Here is a 20,925-nt window from a genome sequence, read left to right on the forward strand (position 1 = left end):
CAAATATGACGCCATTCGCTTGATAAATGCGCTCTATAAGGACTTTTTAAACTTTGATCTTGAAAAACCGTAATTAAGAATGATTCAACGGTATTTTCGTCTAAGACATTCGCCTGAATAATCTCTAAAACATATCCAAAAACGAAAAAAATCGCACGACGCGTTTTCGAGCAATCCCAAAAAAACATGGTTTTGGAGGGGTAGGGGAGGGGTGGGGGGAAATGAGGGGCATGTTAACGATCCTTGGGTCGACTTATGGGGGGTCCTCCGAAGGTCCCAAGTCTATCTCTAACCGTTTGGCCTCTAGAGCTGATGACAGCCGGACGGACAGACGGACAAACTGCGTGACATTTCTCAGAAAACGTCTGAAGCAGATTCTTCTAACACGAGATATGGACATTGTAAAAATGATTACCTTTGTAATGAATATATCTCGATACGATTAATAATAATAATTGATAAATTATGTGACAATCATGTGGAAATCCATTAGGAAAAGTAAAGGAAATTCACATTATCCGAAGGCATGAGCGTTCAAAGGAGAGAGTACTTTCCCCTAGTAAACTCACCTAATATGAGATAGTTGTAACAATGATATTTTTTGTTTACACTATGGGAAGACTTTCCAGCCTTCGCACGCTTCGCACATACTCTGGCTTCGAACACTTCATATTTTTCCCATGTTCTCTGGATGAATCTGACCAATCTGACTTAATTTATTTCTGCAGGGCAAATTCATTGAAGGAATATGATAGAAATGTGAAGTGTTCGAATCCAGAGTGTTTGCGAAGCCTGAAAGCCTTCCTCTATCTGGACTTATGTCGACCATTTCCTCAGTGAACAAGGATCCTTATAGTATCTATGAATTAATATGGGTCTGCCTTTTTGAAGATTGATATCTATAAAAAAATCGCAGTGTATAGAACTACCCCATTTTTACTATTGCCTCAGTTTCCCTTACTATACCACTTGACTCATCTCATAAATCAGTAGAAAAGGTATGTTTTCAATTTCTTCTCTTTAATTCGTAACATTTTACAGTGATGTAAGTGTTTTCGATAGAACGACTTCAATAGAACCGTTGTTGATTTCAGTCACTTGCTCAGGTGTTTTGTGACCTTTACAATCTGTCTTCTGTTTATTAGGGGTCTTGGCACTATCTCCCTCTGGTTGTTCTTTAGGTGGCTCCCCGTTGCATCCTTTAGCGTGAATTGTTCTCATTTTTTTTTGGCGAAATCTCGTGAAACACTTGGGGCACTCATATCTAGGTTCTCCAAGATGTTCACACTGCATATGAAGCTTGAGTCCGTAGGATTGTGTGTAGCACTTCCCACAGAGTTGGCATTTGTGGTTCTTTTCTCCTGTATGGCTTCGCAGATGAACAGTGAGGTGTGTTTTAATCCGGAATGCTTTCGAACAAAGATGGCACATAAACGGTTTTTCACCTGTGTGCATACTCTGATGGAGGTCCAATTGTTGCTTCCGGAGAAACTTTTTCTTACAAACTTCACACTCGTGAGGCAAAACGGTGGTGTGGATGCGCAAATGGGCTGTAAGGGTATTCCGATTTTTGGACTTATGACCACAAGTCTGACAAATTAACGTTCCAGCATTGGGTTTTGGTGGCTTTGAATGGACTTGCTTCAGATGCTTCTTCATGTACCCTAGAGTTTTGAAAATTTTTCCACAAATATCGCATGGTATATGTTCATCCTTGTGGACTGCTTTGTGTCTCTTCAGTGCTGCCTCTAGGGAAAATCTAGCATCACAAATATTGCACAGATAGGGCTTTTCTGCCACATGAAGGCCTAAAATGTGATTCCGCATAATCCACTTTTCGGAAAATTTTTGTCCACAAATTGCACAGACAAATCTGCGCTTTTCATCTATCTCAAATTCTGTATTTTCCGGGACTCTTCTCTTGTGCCTAGCAATCTTCTTGCACTTTCTATTGGCCGTGTCTTTGATTTCTTCCTCTTGCTTTACATCTACGTTAACATTGGTTTCTTCTTCACTATCACTACTATCCCGAGGGCATTGATTTACTTCAAATATATTGAAATACTTATCTTCTTGGTCATCATCGGATTCTTCAGTCTTCACCTGAACATTTCCAATATTGTTGGCCTTGTTTTCGCCAAGAGGATCTGTGAATAGTGGATCATAGCGATGGGTTCCTATTCGGCAAATAAGTATTTTATATGTATTTTCACATTGGACTTTGAAATCGAAAGCATCTTCTAGTTTAACACTGCAAGTCGTGCAAATAAAATTCAGCAAATAACTGAAATTTCCCTGAAAAAGAATAAAAGTCGTTCTAACTCATCTATTTGCAAGTGACACGTAAATGAAAATTACTGAACGATATTTTCCGTATTTTGAAGTCAATTATATTGAGAATGGTTCGTAGAGTGGCCGTCCCACATCAACACGAAAGATCATTCAAAAAAACTGTGTCAACTTTCTCAGATCATAAGAAGCATTTCAAATGAACAGGAACAAAACATTTTGCCAAAACAATTACGAATGAGAGAGCTGCTTGGAAAAGTAGTAGCGGACTCATTTTGATCATTGTGGGAATAAGCCGACGTTAATTGCAATCAACAATAGGGAAATCCGGAAGTCGTCGGGAAGAGACAATCAGTGGCTGGAGCAAAAAGAAAGGAGCAGTTTTTATTTCAATTTTTAAATAAATAAAAACGGCTCCTTCTTTTGCTCCAGCCACTGATGAAGGCTTGGAGACCGAGCCGAAAGCTCTGGAGATAGTTGATGTGCTTCCCTGAGTGATTGTCTCTTTCCGACGACTTCCGAATTTCCTTATTGTTGACTCATTTTGATCGTTTTAAAAAGATAAAAACCAATTTATCGTTTTATAACTAATAATACGCATAATAGTTGAGTTCTACCATCTGATCTGAATCCTAAATTGAAATAGGAACGATTACAATGGATTGAAGCTGTATGTTCATATAACAAACAGATCACGAAAGATAGGCTAAAAGAATCTTTTTTCTCAATTTTTAAGATCAACTGATGGGAGAATATGAAGAAAATTGAAGAATCCAGTGGTAGACAAGGTTCAACAATTCGAGTTTATTAAATCTTAATACACGCGTTCTTGGCCAGCCCTAAGCTAGAATAATCATTTTTTGGGGGGATGATCTTGTTTTTACTTCCTCGATCGCCTTAATTAACTTTCAGGATTCCTATACTAAGGATCTGATCCTTACGACAATATAACATGAACTAACTATTCAACGCGTTGGGCAAAAGATAGTGCTAACATATTTTTTAGTTTCTAGTAGGGGAAGGCTTTCAGGCTTCGTACTGTACAGTTTCGGCCAAAAGTTTCTTGACAAATCTATGTTCGAGAAATCAAATGGAAAAAATGATAGAAAAAAAATAACTTTTTAATTTCTTTTGCAAATATTTTGGTTGTATAAATCCATAGATGTTATTTACGTATTTCAAAAAAAAATAATAATAATTCATTTTATTTCATATCAAAAATATTTGTTTTCTTAAAGTTGATCATTTTTAATCGGCCAAAAGTTTCTTGACATATTTGTAAAATTTACTCAAAATGGTCAAATACGTGCAACAAACTTCTTTTAACCCAGTTATATTTTGAAGTTATGCCATTTGAGAAACAAATGGTAGTTTTGCACATTTCTAAAGTTTGCAATGGTCAATTTATACATATAAAAGTGATGATAAATTACTATAAATAACGTTTTTTTGGAACTTTGTGATTTAGATTAAAATGGCAAGTTAGAAAAAGTTAAAGGAATGGATCCAGAGATAGGTACTGCCCGTAAAAATCTGTGTCATCAATTGTTCAATTTTATAGAAAATCATAACAGGATGAAATCGTCAAAATTTATAACATATATTGTGGAATGTTAGAGCTCGTTAAATATAGTACATTAATGTTCTTTCGAAGTTAAGAGTGCTACGAAATCTTTTCTCCTTTAACATTTCTTTTTATTTACTAGTTGCATGCATATAATATCAACAAGATTAAAGAAAAATATTTTTCTTTTAAAATCTAACATAAGATTGTATTAATTTATATTTTAATTATTTTTGTTGGATATTTACCGCAAAATGAGCAATTTTATGTAGTTTCTCATTCAAGTGTCTAAATTCCTCAGTTGAAATGTCAACAAGATTTTCCATACTTTCACAAATTCTGCACAATTCTCCAGCTTCTTCTTTTACCACAGATTTTTTATCTGTTGCAGAATGTTCAGGATTTTGAGATGAGTACGGTCTATGCATTTTGCTGATGCACGTTTAAGTATACTCTTAAAATTACTATCGCTGAAATGTTGTCATTAAATACTGAAATGTCAAGTCAAGAGCATTGGGAAATCAACAATATTGGTGAAGTTACCTCTGAGATTTCACATTTGAATCTCTGCAGTTGATATTCTATGTTTATTTTTGAAACATGTAAACGCGTTTAGCATTTCTGTTGCTGTTGCTGTAGTTTCACTCTGTACTTGGAGTTAATATTCGCTTTAGGTTCCATTTTTTTTGATTTTTATGCATATTTCCTTTATTTAGTGAATCATAGTGCATATGAGGGGTAAGTTCTGCCCATGGTCTTACTGTGTTATCACACTTGCACATTAAAATTTTAATATGATTCCCATTAATTGTCGCTGATGGGAGTCCAAATGTGTAATTTGTGTGTTTGAATCATTTTATATTCAAAATTTGATCTATTTGTTGATAAAAAGGTAGACTTGGCCCGCAAAATTTGATATAAATTGATTTACAGCATTAATGCGAAAAATTAATGCGATTTTCTCTTTAATTTTTTAATGTGAAAAATATTTATGCATTAGGTAAATTTAAACTTATTTTTGCAGGCCAAGTCTACTTCTTTATCAATAAATAGAAAAACCCCAAATATTAAGTGACTCAAAGACACAAACAACAAATTTGGACGCTCACAAGCGACAATTAATGTGAATCACATTAAAATTTTAATGTGCAAGTGTGATAACGCCCTTAAGCTTAGCTACAAAAACTTCAACTTCAGATAAATTCATGGCCTAATTTAGGAATACACTAAATGTAATTTAATTATAATTGTATGAACTGAGTGGTGTTTAAAGATGTAGCTCGTTCCCATGTTTACTGAAAAAGGTTTCCGTTTGTCTAGATTTTGTGATTTGTAATGCAAATTTTTATTTTCCGGGTTAGTTTAATGCCACTTTTTGAGATTTTCTAGTTTCAGTGTGTAATTTTTTAAATCATTGGGTTTTAACAAGTTTTTCAAGCAATTGACAAGGGTTTCTCATGAGTCATCTCTTGGTGGTGCGTAGATATGATCAGCCTAGAATTTTTATTTGTAGGTCTATGTCTATAGGTTTTCTTCAAAATGTCGGACAGTGCTGAAAGTAGGACAAACTGAAAGACCGACTGTATTAGACAGCTATACATAATCCTCATAAGTCATCAAAAAAAATGGAGAGCTTCGCTCTATTAAAATCACACATTTCTTGAAAAACCATGTTCAGATTCATTAAAGTGTAAGACGTATAGTGGTCCCGCGGATAAAGGCCCTGCCGTTATTTTGAATCCGTGCCCTAAAAACTCATTAAGTACACAATGTGCCTTGTCCCTAGGGTTAGCCCTCTGAGTGAAGGATGAAGAGTGTGCATCTTTACCGCCTAATAGTGAAGATACCCTTCCGATGTGCATGAAACTATGGGCAGAGAGCACTCATGCCTTTCTTTGGCATACCGCTCTCACAAAACAAGCAGTTGTTCTTCAGCTGTGAGTACAAACGCAGCCTTAACTTTTTCGTCTCCTTTGAGACTCTGGGTACTCATGGAAAAAAGAATTTTTTTGGACTATTTAGAATAGATAAAAATCCGATTCTTGTGGATGATTACAAACTATAAGGATGTCCAAATCTAGGATATTTTTTGCAGGATCCCAATTAACTCCTGAGCTAAGATATTCTTGGTCAAAAATTGTGAATTTTCGATTTTCTGCTTCCTTGGAGATATTATGACTTTTTTCATATTTCTAGACCAAAATAAGGAAAAACCTCTCGGGGCCAATAAGTATGATAACTAACAATTACAGATTACATAAATTCGAAAAACAATTCTTACTTAAATTTTCAAAAAACTTGTTCAAACTTGATGGGTACTCTCGTTCACAAAAATCTAGAGGTCAAATGTAAGGTTATCCCGCCAATGTCCGCCATTTGCTTTTTGACACCAACCTTGTAAGAAAATTCCAAGCGGGAGCGAAATTTTTGCCAATATGGCTGATAATTTTGACATTTGGCAGCAGAGGGAGAATGCTTTCAGGGAAGTTTTTCCTATTATTCCTGATTTTGGTGAATTCTGATTGTCCAGGAAGTGTTTTTTTGGCTCTTGAGAAAGCTTAATGTGTCTGCAATAACATCGTGTTGAGAGAAATGTGTGTTAAAGTGTTTTTGTGTGAAATATTTGGAGGAATTTGTTGGAAAACAGGAGCTGGGTGTCCTTTTTAGCACTTCCTGGACATCCCACATGATACTGGTCAATAATTCTTCTGGTTTTAGTGATCAACATTGTAAAGGAGTCATTTGACACGCAAAAATAATTCACAAAATTGATATTATTGGCTTTTGGAAAATTGAAGTTTGTCCAAGTTTGTCTCCTTTTCGTTCTTTTGGGGACGAGAGTTCCCATGAGTTTTCCAATTTCCCAGAGGCGGAGAAAATTCTTTCTCTACAAAAGTATCATATTTGACTACTAAGACTTACAATAAAGTGAGTTTTACTGAAATTCGTTCGCTGGATATGTTGTGGTTCGGAAAGGGTTAACAAGAGAATCATTGTTAGGCCACCATCACCAGTCGCGCTTGTACCCGCTTTCCAAGACCTCGGTTATTTTAATCTCACAAAAGGAATTTTGGGAAAAATATAAATTGTTCAAAGTCAGAGTAATGTGCGAAGCCTAGTCATCTCATCCACTTTTATGAACCGTTTCGAAAACATGTTTACAAAACAAAAGTTATTGTGCGTTGGGTATTACGAAAATGTTGTCCTTGAAAGAAACTGTAGAGCCAACTAAGATCATAAGAATTATAAAATGGTCATAAATATCAACACGTATTTATAAATTTATTTATTTTATACTTTTTGGTTACTCTTTGTCACTTTTCTTCCTTTCAACATTTATTTGGGACATGTTTTTAAGCACTTCAATAAATTTTACCTAATATCGTTTGTTCTCAGGTTTTTTGTTTGCATGCGTCTTTAGATGCCTACTCAGATGTGTTCGGTATCGAAAAGCATATGAGCAGATATTGCACGGAAATGGCCTCTCTCCAGTGTGCATTCTGTGATGTTCGTTCAAATATTGTTTCCGTAGAAAACCTTTACCACAGACTATGCACTTATGCGGTTTATCACCTTGATGTGTCTGGAGGTGTTTCATGTGATGATTATTATTCTGGGATCTGTGATTACAGATTTTACACACAAGAGATGATGCAGTAGAATTAAAGGTCACAAAATGAATTTTTCGATGGGCTCTCATGTATTTTTTGGTTTTGAAGATCTTTCCGCAGATATCGCAGGGAAAAATGTCATCATCAACATGGACTTGCTGATGTCGAATTAGTGAGACATAATGCGTGTATTTGGCTCCGCAAGTTACACATTCATGACGTTTTCTGTTAAAGTGCATACCCTCCATGTGATCAGTTAGATCGAGGTTTCCTCGAAAGGATTTGTGGCAAATTGTACAGGTGGATTGATCAACAATTGATCCATTTGCTTTTACAGTGTCCTCAGTCTCACCATCTTCTTCTCCAATTATTTCTTCGCTAGAACTTACACTAACGTCGCATTCAACAGGCAGTGTCTCAACTTCTTTGGCAATATCTTCCCCTTCTGAATAATCTGTTTGCAATTTATTGGAGTAGTAACCATTGTACGAATTATCTTCTTGCTCTTGGTCATCGGATAAAACATATAAAGTTTCGTCATTTATACTTTGTCCAGGACGCTCCACAATTTCTAGTTCCTCAAAGTGTATTTGTTCACTTTCTACTTCCAAATCATCTTGAACGTCATCTTGATCATGAATGCGATAAGATTTCGATATACTTTCTGGGTGATCGCTAAAATTACTGTTTTCAAGTTGCTCAATGAGTTTCCTGTAGGTTTCTTCGCATTGTATCTTAAATTCGAATGCATACTCAAGTTTCATGCTGCAGGAGACACAAATGAATTGCAACCAGCAACTGTAGTTATCCTACAAAGGATAAGATAAACATGAATTGAACAAAAACTTTAATGGAAACCTAAAGTCGATATCGTTAACTGTTTAGTTAAAACATTTTTGGGAATATTAGTATTAGTATTACAAAAAAAAACTCCAATGGGCATTAGAAATTTTTCCTACTAATAGATTTTACAGATTAAAGCGATTTTCTTCTTTTCCATTTACAAAAAACATGATTTGTTTCTTAAACTATTGATTAATAAGTGTTTGGGAACTCAGCTCAGCTCTCCGACATCCGAAAGGACGTTACAGTCTAAAACTCAAGAAAATCAAAACATCCCCGTCAATAAGTGTTTTTATATAATATCCCAAATCATCAGCATAACGGAGAGTTGAGTGTTTCTTAATAAAAATATTACAGTAGAGTCTCCTAAATTCGAACGCTCGGGGGGTATTTTTGACATTTCTCACCTCCCAAATTCGAACGATTTTTTTCAAAACTAACGAAATTTGTGTCATATTAAATTGTACTTTGAATCAAATTCTCGTACTTTCTCGCAAGTTTTAGTTGTAACATACTTCCTTTTCATTTTATACGATAATAATGTATGTAAACATTCAGGAAGAAGCACATAAATATGATTTTCATTCACCTAGAATACGAACTTTCTAACATAACCTCACAATTTACATTTTGAATCCAAACGGCGTTCGAATTTGAGAGATTCAGATTTGAGAGACTCTACTGTATATCTAACATCCAAAGACCTAAGTCCATATCTAGAACTGTTTGATCAATAAACCAACAACGGATATGTATAAACAATGTACTTCCTCTGTTCCGAAAAGCCGTACATTTTACATACAAAATGTACTAGCAAACGTATGGCTTTTTTCGGAACGGAGGGAGTAATACGTAAACATGAGGTGTGGAAGAAACGTTTGAAAACGAATAAACGTCAAATGAAACTTGTACGTCAATGGTCAAAGCGCTACCTGAACAAACTTATTTTGACCTTTATTCGGTTTCAACGGGTCTTGCACACCTCTGACGTAAACTCATAAATTCCAAATACGCCCCTATCCCACCTGGATACTCACGAGACTGAAAATCTCGAACTTAATTCTTGAGCATCAAATCGCACATTACAAGGTGCAGTTTTATTAGTTTTTACTGTTCGAACTACACAGAGAACAGTATATTCCTCGATTTTGAGTTACTAAAATTTCGACTCCTTTCCTTACACCCAATAAGGGGTCGTATTTTGATAGACTTTTGAAAATCTTAAGTTTCCAGTTTTTGGACATCACGCTGTTTGTCTGTCTGTCCGTCCGTCCATATATGAGACGCTCAGAGCAAAAGTGGACTGTTTTAATAGGGAAATGCATACAAAGGAGATCACTTTTGCTCTGAGCGTCTCATATTAAGATCCCTACAGGCCGACGGGTATGCCCTAGACACACTTACGACTTAAGCCGAGAGGCAACTTAGTAGAAGATGATTATTATTCAAGTAGTAACTAATTTCCATTTTTTCTGACAAGGGTTTCTGGTTTCTCGGGTTTCGCGATGCAAAAAGTGGGATTCTCGGGTTTCGCAATGCACAGAATGGGTTTCTCGGGTTTCACGATGCAAAGAGTGAGTTTCTTGGGTTTCGCGAAGCGTTTCTCGGACAATTGACGAGGGTTTCTCAATATAAGTTACCCCATGTTATTATTAAATATTAATCGTGTCGAGTTTTTCACTAGCTTTGTGATTGAGGTATTCGCGTGTTCTCCGACACTCAATTTAAGCCTCGTGGTGAAAGGATCAGTCAGTCCCCGGGGACTGTCCAGGAGCACCGATTTAGTTCCGAAAAAGCTCTAAATACTCGTGGAGATTCCTTCCTTGCTCCCAGTGGGAGATGATGAAAATGTAGTTTAATCATTATTTCTAATATAATTAAGCTAAGCCGTCTCTCGGCCAATTCTCAGGTCTGTCAATGTCCTTAGAGACAGAGACTTGGGACCTTGAGGGGACCCCCTTATAAGTCGACCCAAGGATCGTTAACATGCCCCTTATTTTTACGCCACACTTTTTCTTCCTTTTGAATATGTTTTAGAACAGAGATGTGCAATAACCGTTTGAAACCGAACAAATGTCAAATGAAGCTTGTTCGTTAATGGTCAAAAAGCTACCTGAGCAAACTTATTTTGACGTTTATTCGGTTTCAACGGTTCTTGCACACACCTGTTTTAGAGAGGCTGCCTTATAGTAGGACATTTCGTCCATATACGAAAATAATAATAATAATAATTTATATTTCTCTTTTGCCATCTGCGATTTCATCGGGGAAGACGGGAAAATACTATTATTATAACGGGTTTTCAAGGTCAAAGGTTAAAAGGAGTCTACAGAGCATACTTCTCAACCGAATGGGGCAATGTTTGGGTTTTTTGGAAGGCTCTTGAAATTCCTGTCAATTCTGACTCAGTTCCAATTGGCTACCGGGGCTACCGGTGTGCAATTTTGATGGGGACCCATGTTATAATACAAGATAAAATATCAAAATGTTTTGTAAAATCTAAAGCAATGGCAGCGGCTGCCACTTGGTCCATTCGTGACACTTTTAGTAAGGGCGATCTATGAAATGATAAACCCGATTTTGTTGGCTAGTCACACTCAAAATCAGAGGTCAAATCAAATTCTCTAGCGTAACCAGATAAAAACCAATGATACACGTCCAGATAAGCTTGCGGTATATGAGATTCTTTTCAGGCAACTTTGAAATTTTTGCAATTCGGGATTTGTGCAAATTCAATTGTTCGTTGAATTTTGAGAGTAAAGAATCGCGACGAGGAAAATGATCTTGACGGACAAAATGAATAGAACTTGGCCCAATTGTTTGAACCACCCAAGACCACTTTAGGGTAGCTCCTTGAGTATTCGATGGTCATCCCTTCGAAGAGCCGGGGAGCTTGTACATAGAATCATATTTAACAATTTACTTCTGGATCAGGATTATAAAACTTTAGTTTAAATAAACTAATAATAATAATATCGAAGATATTTTACCTCAAAATCTGCAATTTGGTGGAGTTTCTCATTCAAGTGACTAAACTCATCCGACGTAATGTCTACAAGGTCTTCAGTTTCTTCACATATTCTACACAATTCTATCAATTCTTGCTTCGAGAAAGATGATTCCATTGTATTGTTGGTCATCGAATAATTTTCTGTTAAGTGTTCAGGATACATAATTTTATGGAATACACTTAATTTACTTTTCACAAGTTTGGTTATATTTTTAGAATAAGAAATGTGAAATGTCAGCAGTGTTTAATGTGAAGGTATCATCATATCAACAATAAGTTGTTTTTTGAATGAACCATGCGTTAACTTTCTATGTTATTCATGTTATTACTTTTAGAAGCAGAGAGAATATAGAAAAACTTTAACAAACTTTTGTTTTAACATCCTGTTAATAAGTCACTAATCTTAATTTAGTGATCCTAATCTTAATTTACGTTTAAGTCAACACTATTATGGCTAATCTTTAAAGAATTTTATAATTCAGTATTGTTACAGGATACATTTTACATAATACACAAAACAAAACCCTCAATTTAGTGGAAAGCATCAAAGAAAGTATGATGATTACCGATTTTATACTTTTATCTTCCTATTTTTCATAATCCTAAAATATTAATTTGGTACTATATCCTGATATGTTTAAAATATACGGGACTTACAACACTGAGAAAAAAATAAGGGTGCGATTAAGTTTTTTTCCTCATAATTTTAACACTTTTCAGGTGTAAAAATATATCAACATTTTTTAATGTTAATTTTACACCTTTTTAAGGGTAAAATTAACATAAAAAAGGGTAACTTTAACCCATAATACACCTAAAAAGCATAATATTTACACCGATTTGGGATCAATACTGCAGGGTAAAATAAACATTTCCGGAATGTTATTTTAACTTTTTCGGATTTCTCTCAGTGAACTCTTAGCAGTGAAACATGAAGTGTAGCATGGGTTATGGGTTTCTGGAATTGACTATACTACTTGCACTTTTAAAATCCTGAAAGTATTCTTTGGGAGAAATGGATAGAAAAATTCAGAAATGGATGGAAGAAAAGTAGAAGGAAGTTCATAGAAAGAGTTGGTTACTCTGAAATGATAGTCAATACAAGATTAAACGAGGGAATGTCCACCTGGTGCGAGTTACAAAAAAGAGATCGCGAATGGGTAGATCAGGAAAGATATAACGCACTGACCAGAAGAATAGAAGCTCTTATAGACTCCTTGGATACCGAAGTACTTGAAAAAAGGGATTGCGATAAAAATACTTGCAAAATATAGATGTGAAAACGGGGAAAAGGCATCAGAGAGATGGAGGAAGGAGCGAAACAAAAAATGTAATTTTTGTAATACAGGGTTAGACGATTTAAGACATGTATTACTAGGGTGCTGCAGGGATGTAAAAGGGAGGGAATATAGAGGAGAAATTCTGAACGAAGATGGAAGAGGGGCAGATTATTTGAGAAGATTGGAAGCTGCAAAAAATATGTATTAATGTTAAGTTAGGCTAAACAATGTATGTTACAAGGTCCAAAATGGACGGTAATAAAGAATTATATATGTAGGGAGTCAGGATAACGTTTGGGATCCCAGATATCACTATCTATTCAAGTACCAGCTTAGCAAGAGCAATCAAGTTCGAGGAAAATACTAAAATGAGTCCGAATAAGGTGTTAAAAGAATTGGTATAAGAAAATAGGAGAAATGATCAACCGGAATTAACATGAAAGAAAAGCATAAGAAAATATATAACGCACAGACAAATACGAAAAATGTGCGTTTTGTAATACAGGGTTAGACGATTTAAAACATGTATCGGTAGGGTGCTGCATTTTTAAAGGGAGGGAAGATAGAAGAGAAATTCTGGGCAAAGATGGAAGATGTGTAGATTATTTGAGAAGATTGGAAGTAGTCAAGATATAGTTAGATAGATTAATTTTGGGGCAGCAAGTGGCGTCCATTCATACACCTTCCAGCCCCAGCTTGTCCAGAGGCCTCCCTTTGGGTCCCTTATGCATCCTCTTTTTAGGTTATCCCTTACCTATGGGTTTTGTGTCTTGAGACAGCCAGTCCTTCGCATAAATTCTATTAGACAAGTCGGATTCAATTTTGGTAGGTCATTCCAGTCCAGCACTACTTTTCCAAGTAGCGCTCGTCTGGTGTTGTAAAGGCTGCGGCAGTTACATACATAATGTAGGATCGTTTCCTCAGGGTTGTTACAACCTCTACAGTAGGGTGTTTCAATAAGGAAAATTTTTTTGGCACTATTCTCAGGATGCTGTATTTGATGAGAAAAGAAAGTTTTTCTTCGACGACCATGATCAGACGCCGTGTAGAGGTGGCTGAACGACCCTCTCTGTAGTGTAAAATCAGAAAAATGTTCTACAGAGAGGGTCGTTCAGCCACCTCTAAACTGCGTTTGATCATATGGTCGTCGAAGAAAAACTTTCTTGTCTCTTCAATTACAGCACCCTGAGAATCGTGCCAAATTTTTTTTTCCATGTTGAAACACCCCATTCTACAGGTTGTATTACATTTAACGCCCAGTCTGTTGCGGAGTTTGTTTAGACAGTGTCCGGTGAAAAGATCAGCAAATTGCCGCACTTTGCAGCGGTTGTTGCTCACAAGATACCATAAGTGGCATGAACAGTCTGGACACGCGACAGTTCTCTGTAGAGACCAGGCCGTTCAGTGTCGTGCAAGTAAGTCCTCCTTAATGATGGTTTTCTTCATTTGGGGAGACACTCCCACAGCAGGCTCAGAATCAATGAATTCGGTCTTCGCTCCTACCACCGCGAGGTGATCGGCCTCTTAGTTACCCAAAATAACGTGTTTACAATGTATGAACTGTGTATTTTATAAGGTTCAAAATGGACGCTAATGAAGAATTATAATTTATAATCAATCTTATTAAGCTTTTCTTAATATGTAAGGAGAAAGGAGAGATGGACGAGGGATATGGTCATAAGGTTAAGGTGTCATACTACACCTTAAAAGGGTAACCTGAAATGACTCCTTGTTTATAATATCCGGCATACTTACGCTTCTGAGCGCTCTTGAAGTTTCACTGGATTCATTCCGTTATTCAACGCTCATGTTTCCTGTATTCATTCATTCATTTTCAACCGCTTATCAATATTGGGGTCGCGGGCTCATGATATCCAAATTAGCAGCCCACGCTTTTCGATCATCCGCCACTTCAGGAAGATGTCCGGGTTCGATCCCAAGGCGTTCCAAGGCAAGATTCTGAATTTGATTCAGCCACCTTGTCCTAGGTCTGCCTCGAGGTCGACGCCTTCTCACAATGGCTTGCATAGCTTTTCTGGGGAATCTTTTATGTTTCCTGTATTTGATACACATTTACCTGGTCCATGTCTCCTGCTGAATCATTCTAGTACAGGTTTCCCTAGATCTTCTACTTCTTTTTTACCCACTAATGTACAGGATAAACTTGTACGACACAAGTTATCGCCGTTATCCTAAAAAAATACTTCATAGGATACCCTCTTAACTAGACCTCTGGCTGTAGATGGTGAAGCGTATTGTGGATGACTTAAACGTATTGACACCTCTGACATGGTGCTCTGTTCCTTATAATCCTTCCTGCCCCCCCCCCCTCGTTTAAAATTCTTAAGAATAGTGTTTGATCCCTGAAGAAACTCATCTTACTCCAAGCGGTCACGATGTTTATTAGAGTTTATCAAGTGGAGTTTTTTCATGGGGTAGATAATTAGGGTTAACGAGTGAAAAGAGAGTGACAGGGCCAAATCAGCTAATCGCTGTCGATTGGTTTCCATAATGAGTTGATCGGCACCGACCAGTCTCCATGATTGACTGATCGAAGCTAATCTGTCATTATTGGTTGATCGAAACCGGCCAGTCTCAAAAATCGGTTGATCGAGACAGATCAGTCTCCATGAACAGTTGATAGGCACAAGTCAGTCTTCATGATCGAATGATCGGTTGAGCAGTCATGATCGGTTGATCGATACCAGTTAGTCTCCAAGATCGGTTAATCGGCAGGGATCAATCTCTATGAACGTTTGATCGTCACAAATCAGTCTCCATGATAGACTGATTGACAACGATAAGTCTCGTTAATCAACAGTCAGTCGCGTTGATCGGTACCCAACAGTGTATAATTGACTGATCGAAGCCAAAGTGAACCGTGATTGGCAGATATGTTCATTACCTGAGTTACTTATTCAAATATCACCCAAAGCCAGGAAGTCCAAGACATCTGTTGCCTAAAATCTAAAACTGAAAACAATTCTTTACAAAGAAAAAAAATGTCAAATAAATATTAAAACGAAAAAAAAAACATAAATTTAGTTAAAAGAATGTCTTATATTCTACAAATTAACTCAGTAACATAAAATTGTAACACACGGTGGCGTTTGGCAAACCTTAAAGACAAATAAAATGTGATGGTTCATTCATAATACTAGTATTAACTTAGAACTCTCTTCCCAAAATCTTTATTCAGTTCATAAAAGTTGCAGCAAGTAGTTTTGCGCGTGTGAATTTTAATTGTACCTTTCTCGTTTTACTGGAAAACATCTCTTTCGGTGATTCAGAAGAGTTTTTCTCACTCTAAATCTCACAAAACAGTGTGGACATTGATAGGGAAGTTCCCCAGTATGGATTCGCATGTGAATTCTGAGACTTCCAGATTGTGTAAAGGCCTTCTGACACACTTGACATTTGTATTTCTTCTCTCCTGTGTGTGTATAGATATGCCTATTTAGGTGTGAACGGCACCTAAAAGCTTTTTCGCAGTATGTGCATGGATATGGTCTCTCATCTGTATGGATCTGATAGTGGACCCTCAATCCTTGTCTCCGTTGGAAACTCTTATCGCATAGGTCACACGTGTAAAGTGACCTTGATCCGTGTCTACGTCCTGAGAAATGCCCATCGCCAAAGGTATCCAACGTACTACTGTAATTGTGAGACATGTTCGCTTGAAATATTGGTAGCTTAATTTTCGAACCTGTGCACTGATTCTTCTGGTGTAATTCTAAGTAAGCTCTGGTTCTGAAGAGTCTTCCACAGGCATCGCATGGAATCTTTTTCTCATTTGTAGTCGCAATCGTAGGATGTCTATACATTGTCGTATCAATGCTAGCCTTATCGCAATTTCCATAGATATTTCGTCTTCTAGACATATGCACCCGCTGAATATGTTCTCTCATTTTCCACTTTTCTTTGAACGTATCATTACACATGGCACAAACAAATGAATTCTTCTGCTTTTCTCCAGATTCAACATCAACTATCTTAACGAATTCCTCTCCGGAAGGGACACTACTTGAAAAGTTCTTCACAGATTTCGGACCATTGTACTGAAACTTAGACTTTGAGCGGGAAAAATTATTTTGTGCCATGTTGGTATTTTCATTACGATTTCCAAGCTCAATAACTTCGTATATGTCAAAGAAGGACTTATCTTTTGGTACTTCTGTATTTTCCGAAAAATCATGTTTATTGCTCTGTGGGTAACTTTCATTGTTGGAATTTGGATAGAATGGATCATTGAAGGTGTTCCCTTCTATTTGATCAACGAGCTTCCTATATGTGTCTTCACACTGAATTTTGAAATCAAAGGCATTTTCGAGTTTCGTACCGCATGATATACAAATGAACTTCAGCCAGCAACTGTAGTCATCCTGTAAAAATTTTTAACCTTACGTTAAAACCTAACTTAACCTCAATTTATGATTTATCGTATTTAACAATTAATAAGGGTTTCTTGGTTCATTCTTTTACTTACGTCTAAACTCTTTTTGACTTTATACATATTGACTTCGAAACTAAGAGATTTCTAATTCGAATACCCTACTAATTATTTTTTAATTTACTTGCACTTCTCAAAACTTTTTTTTCTATTATAGAGGAAAACTTTTCGAGAAAAACTAGTTTTTCGTATATTGTAAAATCAATAAAACCCGCCATAAGCGACAAAGGCTCTGCTTTGGCAAAATTCCCGCTCTTTCGAGACCATAGTCTCCTTCTCAGGATCAAAACATCTGAGGGTAATGAAGACGACTGCCAAGCGAGTATCTTACAAGATAAATTTGACCCTCTCCAACCCCCCTGACCCGAAATATTGGTCATAAAAGAATAAATTTTGCGACTTATAATTATCTAAAGACTATTTATTTTGAGCCATTCTAGTTGTCAGAATTTGATCGTTGATGGTGTAAATTAAAGGTCTTATGAAATATACAATTCTTGGGAGCATTACAACTTTGACCGACCACCGACAGGGGCGCTATAATCGAAACATTGATTTTCGTAATTTCGAAATCGAATATTTCGAAATCTACGTTTCTAATTTCGATGAAATTTTGGTATGTTGTAGCAAAGGCTGAGACCTTTCTAACGGTGGGTCGCACTAGCCTCTCGATGTTAGTTGAACCGACTTATAAAAAATAATTTATAAACAATAATAAATTGAATTAAATTGAAAGGGCAATGAAATTGAAGCTTCATATACTGGTTAATCGTGAATACTTATAGAGTGATGATTCGAAGCTAAAATAGTGAGATTGGACAAGTCGAACAACAATTTTTCCCGAAAAAAAGGGTGGCACAAAGTTGCACAATTTTTGTTGCCACATACAAGAAATTTTCCTGTTTGTCCAAAGATACCTGGATTTTTTTCTACCATGGGGCTATATTCTAGAGATGTGTAGTTATCTTGGATAAAAATCTCATTCAAATTTCTCAACTAATTTGGAAAATATTCAAGAAAAACATGAAAAATTGGCACAAAGTTGTATGATTTTACGGTATTGGATATGAGTGTGCTGAAGACCGGAAGTCGATAATTCTTATATGGGTTTCACTCTGAAGACCTAGTCTAGTTCCGGTTTCAGTGTTTTTTTTTTTTCAAAACTTAATGCATCATTTGCTCTCAAAATCCCACACAATCTAAAGTCATAATTTTCTGAAAACTTTTGCCCGATAAGAAATTAGAGAACGCTACAGGGTGCGCCAATTGGACCTTAACTAATTTAGGTCCGTTTAATTTTTAATAGTACTAGACTCAGTAGCTTAATATTTTGCATAACGATAGCTCATTTTATTAGCTACAAGGCCCCGAAAGCTTTTGTGAAAATTCATTTATCAGTAATCGACAGAGCGAAGGAGTAGCTTCGCTTGGCCATTGAAGGCAAATTGCCAAGCATCGTCTTCTTTGATGAGAAATTTTTTACAACTCAACAATTCGGCAACAAACAAAAAGACTATGTCTACTTGAAGGAAAGGTCATACAATAATTCGGACTTCCGTGACGGCGGATTATTGATTCCCACTGGGATATTTGGACTGTAGCATCAAAGAAAAGAGCAATAAATCCGTAGGCACGCAAAAATTTCGTAAAGAAACAGTAGATGTTTCAACAAGACTGGGAATTTTCAATGAGTTTATTATTATTAATCTAAAATTAAGTTTCCATGAGGAAACTACAGGGGAATTCTGAATAAGGATGAACCACGAACTGGAGGAGCTTTATGGAGAGACTGATATTTATGGCCTCTATTCGGGCGAGAAGACTGAACTGGCTCGATCGCATTTGCCGTATGTCAGAGGAGAGGATACCCAGGAAACTATGAGCGAAATCCGGCTAGTTCGAGGAGGAGGGAACGTCCACGGACGAGATGGAAAAACATAGTGGCACATGTTCTGAAAACCCAGGGACCGCTACGTCGCTGGCGGACGCTGGCTTTAAATCAGAAATGTGCAAGAACCGTTTGTAAGCGAATAAACGTCAAATGAATCTTGTATGTCAATCATGCCAATTCATTGGTCAAAACGCTACGTGAACAATCTTATTTTAACGTTTCTTCGGTTTCAATGGTTCGTGTATAACTCTGCTTTAGATCGTGTGGAATGGCGAAGTGTTGTGCAGGAGGCCTTGTTTCGTAAAGGAACGTAAGTAGCCACTTACGTAAGTAAGTACTAGAGAAATTCATATCCATATTGAAGCAAGTTGCCTACGCTTATGGTCTCTATACACTAGAGAACTTAATGTCCATATTGAAGCAAATTCCCCACACTGGTGTGGGAAAAACTCTTCAATATGGACATAAATTTCTCTAGTGTGTAGAGGCCGTAGAGACCTCAAGAATTTATGTAAACTAAAGAAATTTATGTACACAGATTGCTTCACTTGACCATAAATTTTTTAGTGTAAAGGAAGATCATAGGCTATGCCTAAAGTGGTTACATAGAAAATTTTAAATAGATTCTGAAAAACATTGATTGATTTCTAAATGTTACCTTTTTGACACTTATTAAATTCATTTTGGAATAAAAGGAATGCAACTTTTGGAAATTTACACTTCAGTTGGCGCATCCTGTATATGGTTTAATCTTAGGTCTCTGAAGTCTGAAGCCCCTATTACCGTTTAAGCTCCAGACACCGGTTAAGAGTCTGAAAAAAGCGGATTACATTACTCGCTCTTTTGGTTCTAGCAGTAAAATTAATGAACCTAATTAAATTTTCTAGTGGTGGGATTTCTTATCCCGAGTTATTTTATACAAAAAAATCTAGGCTGAACTGACCTACAGGGTCTACTCCAAAAACGGACTTACATATCGCAAACTGTAGCTAGTATATCAGGGTCACAAAATCGAGAATGTTTTGTCACGCTTTCTTAGTTCGTTAAATTACATGGCCATATAGGAGTTCTAGAGAATTCCCTAAGAAATATTTTATTAAAATTTGAATAAAATTAAAAACAATAATAAACTGAATGAAGCAAATGTTTCTAACTATTCCAATTAATGCGTGTAATGATTTATATAGATTAAGTAACGAAATGAACAAAAATTAGGTGAAGGTTCCTGATTTCTAGGCCGTCAATACAACAACCTAGGCGAGGTATGGCGTACCCCTTCCATTGTAGCATAGCATAGTATAGAACGTATTGAAAAATTAAGGCCACCTTATGACAACGCGCCCCAATGGCTTTTGGTCGGCCAAGAGAATCATTTATTTCTTGAATTTTAGGACCTAGTTTCTTTTCAAATACTGGTTATTCTCCTCTCTTATACTATTTTACTCGGGATTTAACTAATTTGGTAATATATTTACCTCAAAATCGGCAATTCGGTGGAGTTTCTCATTCAAGTGGCTGAACTCTTCTGTCGAAATGTCAAGCAAGTTTTCCATTGTTTCACATATTCTGCACAATTCTGCGGCTTCTTCTTTGACAAAAGGCATCTTATCGGTCATTTGACGATTTCCTGTAGAATTTTGGGTCAAACGGGCTCTCAACATTTTCACAAAAAACAATAATTTGCAATTTATAAGAATTCTTGTTTATACAATGCGACAATCACACATCCATAATGGCATTTCGTTCGGTCTGAAGTTAGTTTAGAAACTATTCTATGTTTTTTTGCTATGAGAGTTTGAAAAATATTCGTTGAAAAGTTAAATCGTTCTGAATTTGACAACCTGAAATCTTTATTCGCAGTGAATTTATTTACAAGCTTACTGGGAAATATTGCAAAAAAAAACAAATAGAATAATTAATGAAAGGGATAACTAAATTTTATTATAATTTTTTTCATGAAGAAGAGAACATAGAATTGAGCAACAAA

At 36.3% G+C, this 20,925-nt stretch overlaps 1 protein-coding gene across 1 annotated transcript; it reads right to left on the bottom strand.

The window, feature by feature from the left end:
* Positions 1–1,035: 1,035 nt before the first annotated feature.
* On the bottom strand, positions 1,036–20,685 carry LOC129806768 (zinc finger protein 616-like). Its single transcript, XM_055855540.1, has 4 exons — positions 20,414–20,685; positions 7,237–8,273; positions 4,102–4,285; positions 1,036–2,295 (listed from the first exon to the last, which is right to left on the bottom strand). Exons 1-4 carry the CDS (start codon positions 20,597–20,599, stop codon positions 1,036–1,038), a joined length of 2,667 nt encoding a protein of 888 aa, XP_055711515.1. The 5' UTR covers positions 20,600–20,685.
* Positions 20,686–20,925: the final 240 nt, after the last annotated feature.

Source organism: Phlebotomus papatasi, chromosome 3 (assembly GCF_024763615.1).
Source record: "Phlebotomus papatasi isolate M1 chromosome 3, Ppap_2.1, whole genome shotgun sequence".
In the NCBI taxonomy this organism is placed as follows: Eukaryota; Metazoa; Arthropoda; class Insecta; order Diptera; family Psychodidae; genus Phlebotomus; species Phlebotomus papatasi.